At 32.4% G+C, this 14,001-nt stretch overlaps 1 protein-coding gene across 1 annotated transcript; it reads left to right on the forward strand.

Moving 5' to 3' along the window:
- The first annotated feature begins 2,341 nt into the window (after window positions 1–2,341).
- Window positions 2,342–12,081, forward strand: LOC101507007 (transcription initiation factor IIE subunit alpha). Its single transcript, XM_004508520.4, has 11 exons — window positions 2,342–2,480; window positions 2,738–2,855; window positions 2,975–3,097; window positions 3,577–3,697; window positions 4,686–4,811; window positions 4,979–5,088; window positions 5,303–5,486; window positions 6,636–6,833; window positions 7,983–8,222; window positions 8,356–8,557; window positions 11,551–12,081. Exons 2-11 carry the CDS (start codon window positions 2,836–2,838, stop codon window positions 11,649–11,651), a joined length of 1,425 nt encoding a protein of 474 aa, XP_004508577.1. The 5' UTR covers window positions 2,342–2,480; window positions 2,738–2,835; the 3' UTR covers window positions 11,652–12,081.
- Window positions 12,082–14,001: the final 1,920 nt, after the last annotated feature.

Genomic DNA, 14,001 nt, shown 5'->3' on the forward strand with positions numbered 1-14,001 from the left:
ATTATATGATCCACATATAAGAATAAAATAAAGACTTTGGTGGAAGGAATTTTTGTAGCAACAATTAATTCAAAACAAGAGATATTATCCTATTTAAAATTTTGAAAAATAACTCTCACAATTTATGTCATGTCATTAAAGTTCACATGAAATTGCTATTAATTAATGAAAGAATGACATTATTTATCATTTGAAAATTTTGAATTTTATTTATTTAAATATTTTTTTTATTGTAATAATAAATTAAGTTTTTAAGTAAGGTTATAGGATCACTTCAATTATTTTTTTTAATAATATTTATTCTCTCTCTCGCATAATATAAAATTATAAATACTACGATATGTAATCAAATAGATTAATTTATGAACATATCATCTAATATATTCTATGTGTAAAAAAAATATATAATGTGAATGACTATATTATAATATAACACAAAAATGGTGCATAAATCAAATTTATTAAAAAAAAATTATTTTGTCATAACTATTCTAATAAATTCATTTACGCAATAACCTAATTAATTCATTTTTTTATAAATAATTTGAATAAAATTATTTTGATGATAATATATTATGTGCTTGACACGAACTAACATTTGTGGATAAAAATGACCAAATATGTAACATTTGTAATACAATAGACTAAAATAATTAATGTTTGTAACACAATGAACCTGAATGAAACAAACAAAAAAAAAACTTAAAATAACAAAATGTCTAACGTTTATAACACACACACACACACACATATATATATATATATATATATATATATATAAAATAGATGATAAAAAAAAATATAAATAACTTAAGGAGCAAAAAATATTGCAATTTAACAATAATGCATGGAATAAATTAGAATGATTAGTGTCAGTAAGACACTATTTAACCTTATTTTATCAAAACACTTTATTTTATTGGTTAAAATTCGTATATGTGTCACCAAATTTGAGACCCATGTGAAATTCAGGCACTAGAAGATAATATATTGAAATTGCGTGTTAGAGATAGTGTGTTGCTAGCATCACTCTCATAATGATTCACTGAAAAATAAAGTAAATGTTAGGTTGAGTAACAAATTGGTTTGAATTCAAAGTTGAAGGTGGAAAAATCAAGGTTCAAATCCTATTAAAGTATAAAATATTAATATAATACACTAATATTTCTCTATAAAAAAAATGGTAAATAACCATTTTAAACCTTGAATATGTGAGACAATGTTATAATAATATTTAAATGTATTGAAGTAATAAAATATTACACAAAATCTATCTTCTCTTTCATTTTAGTCTCATGGTATGTATTTAGTTAATCAATTTAATCCTCTAATTTGTCAATTTAATCTATAAAATTATTAACAAATGATATAATCTGAGATGTATTTGCAATTTAAATATATTAAAAAATTATTGTGACAATGACTAACAAAGACAAAAGTGGTAGACGTTTTTATTTTTTTTATAAATAAATAGACCAAAGCATATAAAAAGAAAACTAGAAAGTGATTAAATCTGAACTAAAGCCTCCAATAACTCAAAATTCAATAATTGATTCAAAAGAGTTTGAGGAGACTCATAGATGACACGAGTATGCTGTGAGCAACATCCCAAACTAGCCATAAAATTAGCACAATTGCTTTTACGAAAAGTACAATCCACTTTCACCTCTCAATCTTGAGCTAACATCTTATTGATTTGTCAAAAAGGATTTATGCCTCTATAAGCCGGTCACACCCTTTAAAGAATCAATCAGATATTTGGAGCCTATATGAAGCTCCACCAAAAAGTCCATTTCCTTGACTACCTTAATTCCTTTGTATTCACCATAACCCATCCTAGAATGGAAGATACAACTTAATCTCTTGCCATGTAACAAATGTTTATGCAAAAAATACTTTATCACAAATGAATGTTATGGTAGACCATTTTCATAGATAGTTTATCATAAAACAATCTTTAAAAATCACTCAAAATTTTAATAAAAATCAATGATCGTGTTTTTTATTTTAAGATTGAGACAACAACTCAATTCCTGTTTGTTTAATAAAAATACAGAAAAATCAAAAATAAATTTTAAAATTAAACTTGTTGAATGACGTAAATCAAATTATAATATCAATAGAAAGAAAAGGAAGATTGGCTTATATTTGATAAATATGCCTTGAACCATATTAAATTTTAAAACGACTTTTAAACTGGTTTTAAACATAGTTCATGTTATTATACGATCAATCTACTCAATATTTGACCTTTTATCATTCAACAAAATATAATATATCCACATGGTGTGGCGCGATGATTTTGAGTCAGACCAGTCTTCTAAGTTGTAAGCCCAAAACTGAGATATTTTTTCCTTACTCGGAGATACGTACCTTATTTCGATAAACGTCAGTGTAAAGTTAAGCCGTGTACCCTTTTTTCTCTTCACTTCTTGCATCCACTGCCCTTGCAGTCACGTCTTCCGTCTCGCTCTGTCACGGTACTGTTCTTGTCTATTTTTCCTTTTCATTCTACAAACGCGATTCCTCACTTGTTTCTTCATTCCACACCTCTAATTTCGTTTTCGTTTTGGTTTTCGTTTTTCATTCTGCATCTCTGATTTCCCGTTGCCGTTTACGATTGTTGCAATTTTAATTTCGTTTTATGATCTTAGGGTTTGAGTGTAAGCCGTGGTTTACTGGATGATTTCCCGCTATTGTTTCCTACACATTGACATTTTTCCTGCTATTATTTCAGCCTCTCTTCTCTCCGATTCAATCCAGCGAATGAACATCGACGTTACGCCGTAGAAGAACCCCAAAATCTGTACTAAAACCCAACGCCCGATCGTATCAATGATTGAACCATACAATAAGTACGGATATGTCTCTATAGTTCATGTGCATCAAAATTGCATTACAATATGCACTTTCGAGTTGTAATTTAAATCTATGTAAATCTCGTATTAAATTTATTGAGTGAAATTGCATATAGGTTGGTTAAACTAGCTGCGAGGGCTTTCTATGACGATCTTACAAGCAAAGGAGATAACCAGCCCAAAACGGGAAGGAGTGATAACAGAGGAATTGCCGTAGTGGTTCTTGACGCGCTCACCAGGTTCAGCTTTTGTCCTGTTTATTTAAAGTTTAACTATGACGTACATACTATTTTAAGGAACAAACGATGCACAATTTCAATTGAAATTCTTATCATCTTCAATGATGTATATAATTTGCCTGCGATAGTAGATTATCAGTGATAGTTCTGCTGAAGGCAGTGAACATATTCAATTACAAAGGAAGGAAAACAAAAACAGAATGGAAATTATTTTAATTTTTATGTGAAATAGGTAGAATGAGAATAGCAAATTAAAGTCATTAGACAGAAAGAGAATGGGAATAGCCAAGTCATGGAATATTGTGTAAGTGGCACGGCAATGAAGGAATGCAAAAGTATTTTTTTTCTTTGGTGAATAAATGCACAAGTAATATAGGTTATGCATGACTATGTATTTGAAAAACAACAGGTGTATTTGTTTTTTTAGTTTGGAACTTTGGATTTTGATTGTATTGATCCACTGTTAATTTTTATTCCAGACGACAATGGGTTAGAGAAGAAGACTTGGCAAAGGACCTCAAATTGCATACAAAGCAACTTCGTCGAACTCTGCGGTTTTTTGAAGAAGAAAAGATTATCACTCGGGATCATAGGAGAGAGGTAACTATCCAGTTCTGTCCATTCATTCCGCTGCTGTTATTTTATGAATTACACTTGGCCTACAAGCATCGGCTAATCAAATCAATACGTTCTATCGTCTGATCGATTGTTTGATTGTGAGCTCACATGTGGCTTAGCATCAATCTTTTGAAGTTTAACATTTTTATAAAGTCAGTCAAACAGTTACCGGTGGCTGATGTTATATCATTTCTCCACGTAACAATGATGTATTGAAGTCCATAAAATGCTAATTGTTGATTGTCAATTCTGTCAAGTTCTATTTTCCTGCCTTGTGACTAGAAGCTCTGAAATCAAGGACTTAAAGCCCCCTGCTCCCATATATTTACTGCTTTTGTATTCTTTTGTTTGGCACAAGATATATTTTTTCTTTACCATGATAGTTTCTGTGCTTCTACAAAATATAGTAGCATCTTTGTCTTTTTTCTCTCCTATTACAGCGATAACTTATTCTAGAACTTGAACAAGGAAGAGTACGTAAGCTCTCTTCTAGATTATTATTTTAGAAGAATTTCTCCCTTGTGTAATGTGAAATTCATTTAAAAAAAATAAAATGTTTTCATATTCTTCAGTCTTAGATATGCTTGTGTGCGACAGTCATGGGTGGATATATTTAATGGGTGTACTCCCTCCAGGATAAATTATAAGCAAAAATGGACTAAATTACGCATATTAAGAAATATCATTGATCACATTTAATCTATGAAATATTGAAATCCCAATAAAAAATTAAGTCTATTGCCTACATTATCCTTGATGACTAATAAATTGGATCACTGGAAATATAAAGTTCTATTAACTGATGGGTAGTTTAGAGATATTATCATCAAATAGGAGATAAATTATTGTTTTTTGCTTATATTTCATTCCAATAAATATGAGTTAATTTTGCTTATATTTGATTCTGGAGGGATTATATATTTTCTTCACATGTTTCTTATTGTATGATGTATATATGATTTTACCACAGACAGCAAAGGGTGCAAAAATATATAGCGCTGCTGTAGCTGCTACAGCTGATATACATACAGGAAAGGAGGGAGAAGAGAAGGTCAAGCTACACACACACTCTTACTGTTGTCTAGATTATGCACAGGTCATCCTCTCCTCTAATTATATTCTTTAACTGTACATTCAGCAATAGTATTTGGTTGTTTTATTGTCGAGAGAAGGGAAAATCAATGTTATTTTGCCTGCTTTTTTGAATTTGTACATCAAAATTTAGGCTCCTTAATATATAGGAAACTTGTGATTTTGTTGCAGATATATGATGTGGTTAGGTACAGACTGCATCGCATGAAGCATAAGCTGAAAGATGAATTGGAGAACAAAAACACCGTTCAGGAATATATATGTCCAAACTGTGGAAAAAGGTTTCAGAAATTCTGTATTATCTGTATGTAGCTTCTTTTCCTATCCTCCAATGCCCTCCGGATTGGCCAAATGCGGAGGTGTATTTTGGGGGCTTTTGAGAACATAGTGGGTGGGAAAAGAAGCCATCTTATCTGTATCATAATTTGTCATAGCTATTTTATTTGTATGGATGTTTTTCTGTTCCATAATCCTTGAGGATTTTAATTGCTTTAGATACAATGCTTTGGATGCACTGCGATTAATATCTTTTGAAGACGAGGACTTCCATTGTGAACGTTGTAATGGAAAATTAGAGATTGAAAGTGATAAGTTAGCTGCCCAAGAAGGAGGAGATGGAGATGATAATGCAAGACGGCGAAGACGTGAAAAGTTAAAGGACATGCTTCAGAAGATGGAGGTTCTTATATGATTTATTGTTCCGTTTGTTATTATTCGTGGCTTCATATGTTAGATCGTTGTATTTTTATTTGTTTTCATTGATGATCATTATCATAATTTCTTAACCAAAGTAGTTTATAGCTAGTAATGTTTGTTATTATGTTTCTCAAGTTATGCCATTTATAGGTTAAACCATATCAAATGTAATATTCATGGAAATTTGTTTATAGAAATTAATGTCACACTAGAGTATTAAGTATGCTACAACAATATATACACCCATGCATGCAACTCATTAGCATATATTTACTTCTAATGATTAGTGTTGATAGGTGACAGAGAATACTTTTAATATATTAAAGTACCAGGCCATTTTTTCCCTAGAGGATGATGATTGTAGGGTATGTCTAATCACTTTTTGTTGATTTTACTTTAAATACAAGGGCAAAAATAAATTTTATTTTACACAAAAGTCTAATCTAAAAGAGGTCAAACAAATAAACACGGAGTTTTATCTTATGTTCAAGAGCAAAAGTATGACAGGTGGCATTTGATGAGTGGAGAGAAGTAGATAGGAAATCATTTCTATATATTGGTCATTGCAGAGGTGGGAGGTCGATTGTAGTAAGGCAAGAATTGGGTAGTTGTGGCAACGTTTTGGCCTTGGTGAGACTAATATAGTGATTTTTTCACCGGGAGAGCAGTCTGGGTATTTTATTTTACATTAATTCAGTTTTCTGTTAGTAGCCTGCTGCTCTATCGTTTTCACCGTTAATATAATCGGAGTTCCTTATTGTTCTGTGCCGAGTTTCATTTCTGGTTTATTCAATTTCTGCTACCTTACCTATCAATCTAATACACCCAGAAAATTTCCCAGAGGTCAACAATTTAATGAGTTTTTACCAATTGTGTTAGTTCCTGCCAGTATATGTTAAACAGATTTTGATAGGGCTATTACTTAGTAGAGCTGTAAACTTTGGGCTGGTTTACAAGTCTACTGACTATATTCCCAACTTTAAACAAACATGGCTATAGGTATCATGTATGTCATCTTAATTTCATGATAAAGGGCTAAAGTATACACAATGATGGCCTTTACTTTTTTGTAGCTACTGGCCCATGATTTTAGTTGCATGTTATGACTGCTGTACTTCTTGTGCTAGTGCAGATACAACTCAAGCCTTTAATAGACCAAATTAGTCGGGTAAAAGACTTGCCTGTTCCAGAATTTGGCAGTCTTCAGGCATGGGAAGCTCGAGCTAGTGCCGCTGGGCGTGCAGCTAATGGAGATATCAATGGCGGTGATTCTAAAATGTCTCAGATGGGATATAATGGAGCACCAATGCCATACAGTGGAGATACCAAGGTAACATTATGCTGTTTTAAGGGAGTTGTCATTTCTGGCTTGCCGAGTATTAGGAATAAAAATTTGAAGAGAAAAAAGAGATGATGATAGAAAGGGAAATAAAATACAGTGAGAGTGACAGAATTGTTCGTTAAATATTCTGCCCCTGAAAAAATGTACTGGACCTTTGAAGATTCTGGTACATATTGTTACTAGCTGAGCTAACTTGTTAAATTAATATGCCAACTGGCCGCTGGTTAACCGACTTACAAAACCTAAGTGTTGTACTTTTAAGATAGAGAGACCGAGCAACCATACTATGTTATTTTTTTCATCAACTTTCTTCGATCTCTTCCCCCAGTTTTGGAATGATATATTATCCTCTTAGTTGTGCATTCCTTCTTTTCTTCTGTTTTTTATTTTTTTATTTTTATAAATCCGTAAAACTCTTAATTTTGTTTTAGTTTGAGCAATGTGATTTTCCTTTACTTTTGATGAAAAATGCTGTTTTTCTTAAGTTCTGAAATTCATAATGCTAATTTTCGTTCACACTTATAACAGACATTAATTAGAAGGGGGCTCAATAAAAAATTATGAAGAAAGAGATCAACATAAAATTTTGTTATGACACTGTCATGTGAAAATATTTTAACTTGATAGAGTCCAGTATGATAGGCTCGTGGGATAGAGGGAAACCATTAGAAGGGAGAGGGGGCAAAGCAGAATGAGACAGGTGGCTTTTGATGAGTGGAGAGAGAGATAGCAAATCATTTCTATATATTGGAGAGGTGACATATCCATGAGAGTTACGCAAGAATTGGGTAGTGGTGGTAAGGCTTTAGCCTTGTGGGTCTGATTTCTTCATAGCAATATTAGTCTGGGTATTTTTCTTTTTCACATAGGTACTGTTATCTACAAGAATTTTACTGCTCTATTGTTTTAACCATTAATATCATTTGGAATTCTTCTCCGTTCTGTTTGGGTTTCATTTATGGATTAATGCATTCCTGGTACCTATCACACTATAGGTGGTTAACATGTCAGTTTGCGTGTCCAATGTATGGTGAACATGCTTTCTTGGTTCCATGTATAGCTTTTAATTTAGCATTCAGCATATCTTCCTTATAAAGGTTTAAATTTTAAGTAGTCTATATCAATGAATGTGGACAGGTGGTAGTTGACTTCAATGGTACTGATGTCAAAGGAGAGGGTGTTAAATCTGAAACTGAAAGTACATCTTTAAAGGTTTTGCCTCCATGGATGATTACATCCGGGATGAATCTTACGAAGGAACAACGTGGAGAGGGGAAACAGGAAACAAAAATGGATGGGACTTCTACTTCCAAAGCAGCACCATACACAGACGAGAAAAAGTCAACAATTGGGCCTGATAATGATACAAATATACAGGTTCGTAAAATAAGTTGAACTGTAGTTTTCTTTATTGTTTAGATTTTTTTGTTCAAATTCATCGCCCCTGCCTTCCAAAGGCACAAGAAAGTTTTTGATCACTCAGATTATGTTCCCTTATATATTTTTATAGGATGAATATATTAAGGCTTATTATGCTGCTTTACTTAAGAAACAACATGAATTGGATGAAGCTGCAAAAAATACACAAGATATGAACACAACAGATGATCCTTCTAGCAGTACTTCCAAACGCCAAGTTGGTATCAAATCAAAACGCGAGGAAGATGATGATGATGATGATGGTACTGAGTGGGAAGAGACTCCTGTTAAAGGTACACACAATTTAGCCTTTCCAATCTGATTAAACTGAAATTTCGATCCTTAAAGTTCAAGTCTAGAATACTTGTATATATATATATATATGACTGCTAATTGTTGCTTACATGTTTGATGTCCCAACTTTTCCTCCCATCTAAAAAGTTACTATAAGACATATGTTTTAAATTCTGTGATTACTTACAGGTTTGATGATATTGTTGCTCGCTTCGTTTGTCTTCCTTAATTGAAATTATATTATTAATATGCATGATCATCACCCTAGATCCATTTTAGAGATTTATTATTAAACATGTAGTTTCAAGATTATTATGTGCCATAGAAGCTACGATAACTAGGAATGATTGATAGAAATACTCAAACATCTTAACATGTAAAAAGTGTTATAAAATAGGCAGACTAATATCCAATTTCTAAAGGTGAAAAGACCACGTCCGAGAGGTTCAATTGGGGTGAACCTAATTATCCTTGAATTATAAATAAATACAAATTTATTACATTCTTTACGCAGTGATGAAATATACTCTTAATGTTCAATTAGTTTTTTTTTTTTTTGAAAAAAAAGCACCAACAAAGCTTTTGAATAATTTAGTAATTATAAATTGCAGTTTTGAGCAATCATCTTCTCTTTGACAGTATTTTTATATATTCGTTGAAGTCCTTACAAAAATAAAAGCATTTCAATGGTAGCTCGGTGTACGACCCACGCTCCAAGAGTATGCTTACAATGGTTGTCAATGTCATTTTTTAGTTGGTTTGGAATATGGTTTTAAATACTAGTTGTAGTTGGTCGCAATCGTGTTGCAGCTGTTGGCATGCTTAGGAACTCTAGGATATGGGTGCGGCAGCTTCTATAATTGAGATATCGTTACTCATCAAATTTCATAAATACTTGGTTTAGATCATATTTGGTTGTCTTCTTTTGGTTAGACCGTATCAACATTAAATGTTGGTTCTGTTAACCGGTGTTTTAAAAAATACAGAAGGAACTCTTGCTGGCAAGGAATTTTGTTTATGAAATGTTATGTGTAAATGGGAAAAACTGCTTTGTTATTTGACGCCATGTGCCCCTACTAATTGAAAATAAAAAACTAAGTCTTCTAGTCTATTTCATGGACCCATTGACTCTATCTGGGTCTTATTTTGTTGACTTAAATAAAATTTTGGTCATTTATCTTTTACCTAATATTAGTTCTGGTCATTTGTCTTTTTTTTTTTTAATTCATTTTGGTCCTTTATTTTTTATAACTAGTGTATTTTAGTCCGTGTCACCTTCACATCAAAAGCTATAACAACATCCAGCCATTGAAATCCCTTCTAACTATTGTCAATATGCATCCAGTATAATATTCTTTAAAAAAAACATTCATTTAACTCAATAATATGCTTGCACTTGAAAAAATTCTTCATACATGCTTTGAAACATATGTAAACTCTTTGAAACGAAGAACATTTATCAGAATTTACTGTATTTTCACCCAATCTTTATTAAAATTGCACACTTAACCTTACAACTGATCGATGATTTGATTTCAATAGTTAATGAAAATAATTATACAAATGTTTGAAAGAGTTATGATGAAAAGGACTAAAATACACAACTTATAAAAGATAAATGGTTAAAAAAAAAAAAAGGACCAAAACGAATATTAGGTAAAAGATATGACCAAAATTATATTTAAGCCTATTTTGTTTCACTGGTACTCTGTGACTTGTTGTTTTATTAGGTTTTACAGATTGATAAAACACTTTAAAAGATTGGAATGACAGTTTTTTCAACATCAAGACTACGCTGATACAATTGGAGATCAGTTTTTTTTTTGGTTCATGATTGATTAGAACTAATCTGCCTGATAGAGATTACGGTGTGCCAAGAGTGTAAACTTTCCAGAATCTTGATACAAGAATTAGTTTTTCTTGTTTGGATTACTATTAGAAATGACATTGCCAGTTGCAACAGACTAACATTGAGTGGCCATGGCATGAACTGTGTTGATGGCTGTGGAATTAACAAGGTAGATGTAAACTTAATATCTCTCAGAAATTGAGAGAATAGGTGATGTGATGCAATAGAGTTAACAACCATCTTGACACTTAATAGGGATGGGAAGGCAGTTTTGTTAGCAACTGTGGTAGCTGTGGGTGATGTCATATGATGATTGCAGCATCATTGGGTGGCCATGGCATGAATGTGCTGATGGCTGTGGAATAAACAGGGCAGGTGTAAATTTAGTATCTATAAGAAATTGGGAGAATAGGTGATGCTATAGAATCAAATAGAATGCTGATGCTTATTGAAGATGGCAAGGCGGTTATGGCAGTTACAGTGGTAGCTGAGGGTGATGTCATGACGATTGTTGTGAAAGGGATATAAAGTGTAATGGTAGAATTTACAGATGGGCTAGAGTACGTACACTTCATAAAAACTTTTATGTGGTGTGAATCTAAAGACCCCTTGTTTAATGTATGGGTGAGGATTTCCTATGATGTGAAATTGTTTTTCATCACCTTTTTGGAATTCTGAACTAAAATACGAATTATTTTAAAACCTTTTGGGAAATATTTTAAATCTCTAATACCAAGAGAATTTCATAGGTGACATTTGTCTTGAGAAATGTCACATAAAGGGTATCATTTTAATTTCAAAAATCTGAGGGGGGTTTTTCATAGGCTTTGTAAACCATTAGAAGGTCAAGTTTAATTTACTTAAAGTTTACTATAATATCTTCTGGCTATCCTAGCCTCAAGAAACTGGTTTGAGGAAAACCATGTGTTAAGATGTTGATGATGGCGTAATTAAGTAGGAGCTCGTTTATAAATGGTCTGAACATGAACATCTTTTGTTTTTCAGAATTGACTGTCTAGGAGTGTCAACATTGAGCAATAGTTATGTGTTAAATTGTTAATACTCTCCGCTGTTTTTTTTACTGTTTGGTTGATAATGTTATTTGTGTCCTCTCATTTCTCCTCTGGCTGTGACTTTTTAAAGGTAATGCAAATGGAAGTTACAAGGTGGATTTGAATGTTGAAGCTGATGCTCCAGCAGAAGATGAAGAGGACGAGGACGATGTCGACTGGGAGGAAGGTTGATGAAAAAAATCATAAAGTTCATTTGTGAATGTAATGGCTCATTCTACTCTGCAAGGGAAAGTGTTAAGTTATTATAACTATATAATACAGCTTCAAATTATGTACCAGACAAGACAGGAGTTCGCGCCTCATTATCTTATTGCCTGTGCATGTTGCTGTGGTGCTGCGTCCGTGGTTTGAGAGGAGGTGTACCGTTGACCTTTAATCTTAAGTTTTCATCATATATAGGTTGACCGGACAATCCTACTTTGAAACTTTGCATGTTATGACTGGCCTAAGAATAGTGTTCTCTTGACTCCATTTAGTTATGACCACATTATTATTTTTACCGATGGATACTTTGATTTGTGAAAGGGTGGACCATCCCTACGTTTTATCTGTGGTGTTGCGCACACCAATGAAGAAATTGACGAGCTCTGAATTATATCTACCCTTTCCATTCCCGACAAGGCCCTTCATTTTGGTAAATCCATCCTAGTTGTTCATTTTTCCAAGATATATAATGGTATGGGCAGTTAGGTCATTGCTGGCTCCCATCCACAATCAAAAGTCAAAATTGATATCCCATAAATTGAGTGATAGTTAATTTTAAATTCTTTAAGGATCGTATGTTTTGAAGTTCAATTATATTATTTTACAAAATGCTGATAAATAATTTGCAAGAGACCAAATTTTGAATGGTGTGATCTATTATAAGAAAAAGTAATGCACTTAATTTGTTTCCCTTTTCTGGACTATCATGGTTGGGAAGCATTTGAATGTTGCAATGATTTTTCTTTTTATAACTGTAAACGGTAAAGATTAAAAACTCGTGCATTTTACTGTGAACCATGGAAAGGGGGAGGATATATGTATATAAATCATTGATATGGAGTCAGCATATTTCCTTTACTCAATCATCAGGGAAAATATAAGTAAATATTGAGACCCACCTGCCCAATCTCTTCAGAAAGGAAGGATAAATGGGATGTATTGACACAAAAAGGATACATGGGATGTGAACGTATTATCAATTCATTTATTTTTCGTATAGTATATCAAAATAAGCAATAGTATATTTGAAAGCGGACAGGTAAAAGAGTCTAATTGAAGCAATGTTTTTAGCTCCACGATGCAACTTTAGCGTGCTCCAATGTATAGGTTTAATTTAAATATAAACAATAAAATGTAGAGTACAGACGTGTGAATTGGCATAATATATTTTGAATTATTATTATTAAACAAAAACATTGATCTGAATATTTTTTGCCTGCTCTAAAAGAGGGGAGAAAAAACTATATGGGAGTTGAAGTTTATATTTCCTGTAGACACAAAAGTTTATTTTCTTTGTTTAAAATTTAGTGTCGGTCAATTCCTAGAAAGAACAGAGTCAAAGTGAACTCACAAAGTAACAACTCTTTTCTCTCTTTAAGTTTCTGCCGACTACTATACAGCATGCCGCAATAACGTGCTTTCAGAGGAAGGATGAGCATGTACTCAACAATAGTATAATTTTAAGCTAGGAAAACGCAAAAAACATAGGGGAAGATATAGTATAATCTATATTGTGTTCACACTTTTAAATGGATTTCTATACTTTTTCCAATTAGATTACTTGTTGTACTAATCATTTTTAGTTTACTACTTTTAAATTAATAAATAATTTATTTTTGAGGGCTTTTAAGGGATAACAACGCTTACTTGTGTTTAAGGTACAAAACAAAATTGAAATTATGTCATGATACAATCGGACTAATTGCTTGGCTGTCCTTATTATTAAGTAATTTCATTGGACAAATGTCACTCATCGGCACTTTATCTGATTTCATATTTTTTTATACCCGTACCTTAGTACCCCTACTCACAAACTTCTTGACCTTGTTCTAGTTCTAGGGGTAATACCAATATTTTTATATAGATACTATAATTCAAGGTTTGACAATAGACTCTTAAATGTCCCTAAGTTCCTTGAACGCAAAGGAAGCTTCATTGGAAGAAGAATGCTCGACAATTCTGCCCCCTCTCCGCATCTACTGGACCTTCCAATTCAATTCAAACCCCTAATTTATTATTTACACCCCACATACGCACATATATAATTTATAAGCTAAAGTCTCATGGAAGCAAACACTTCCCCATGTCAAGCTACTATAGCAATATAATTTCTTATACATGCTTAGCACCTTCAAGCTGTCATCAAACCTTCAAAATTTCCCTTCTTTTTCAAAGACCACAATATTCATCATCAAATTCTCATTCCAAAAATCTTCTCTCTCTCTCTCCATGCAATCATTCCAATCTCTTTGTACTTCACCTCACTACTACCCATCATGGCTATGACCAATAAACTCCAACATGTACTTAGTTTCAT

The sequence above is a fragment of the Cicer arietinum genome, chromosome 7 (genome assembly GCF_000331145.2).
Source record: "Cicer arietinum cultivar CDC Frontier isolate Library 1 chromosome 7, Cicar.CDCFrontier_v2.0, whole genome shotgun sequence".
Lineage (NCBI taxonomy): Eukaryota > Viridiplantae > Streptophyta > Magnoliopsida > Fabales > Fabaceae > Cicer > Cicer arietinum.

What these genes read in the sequence shown, in the direction of transcription:
- LOC101507007 (XM_004508520.4), top strand. Translation starts at nt 2,836, where the DNA reads ATGATTGAACCATACAATAA. An exon ending in TGTCCAAACTGTGGAAAAAG is followed by an intron (nt 5,089 to 5,302) that starts GTTTCAGAAATT and finishes TAATTGCTTTAG; the next exon opens with ATACAATGCTTTGGATGCAC. An exon ending in ACATGCTTCAGAAGATGGAG is followed by an intron (nt 5,487 to 6,635) that starts GTTCTTATATGA and finishes GTGCTAGTGCAG; the next exon opens with ATACAACTCAAGCCTTTAAT.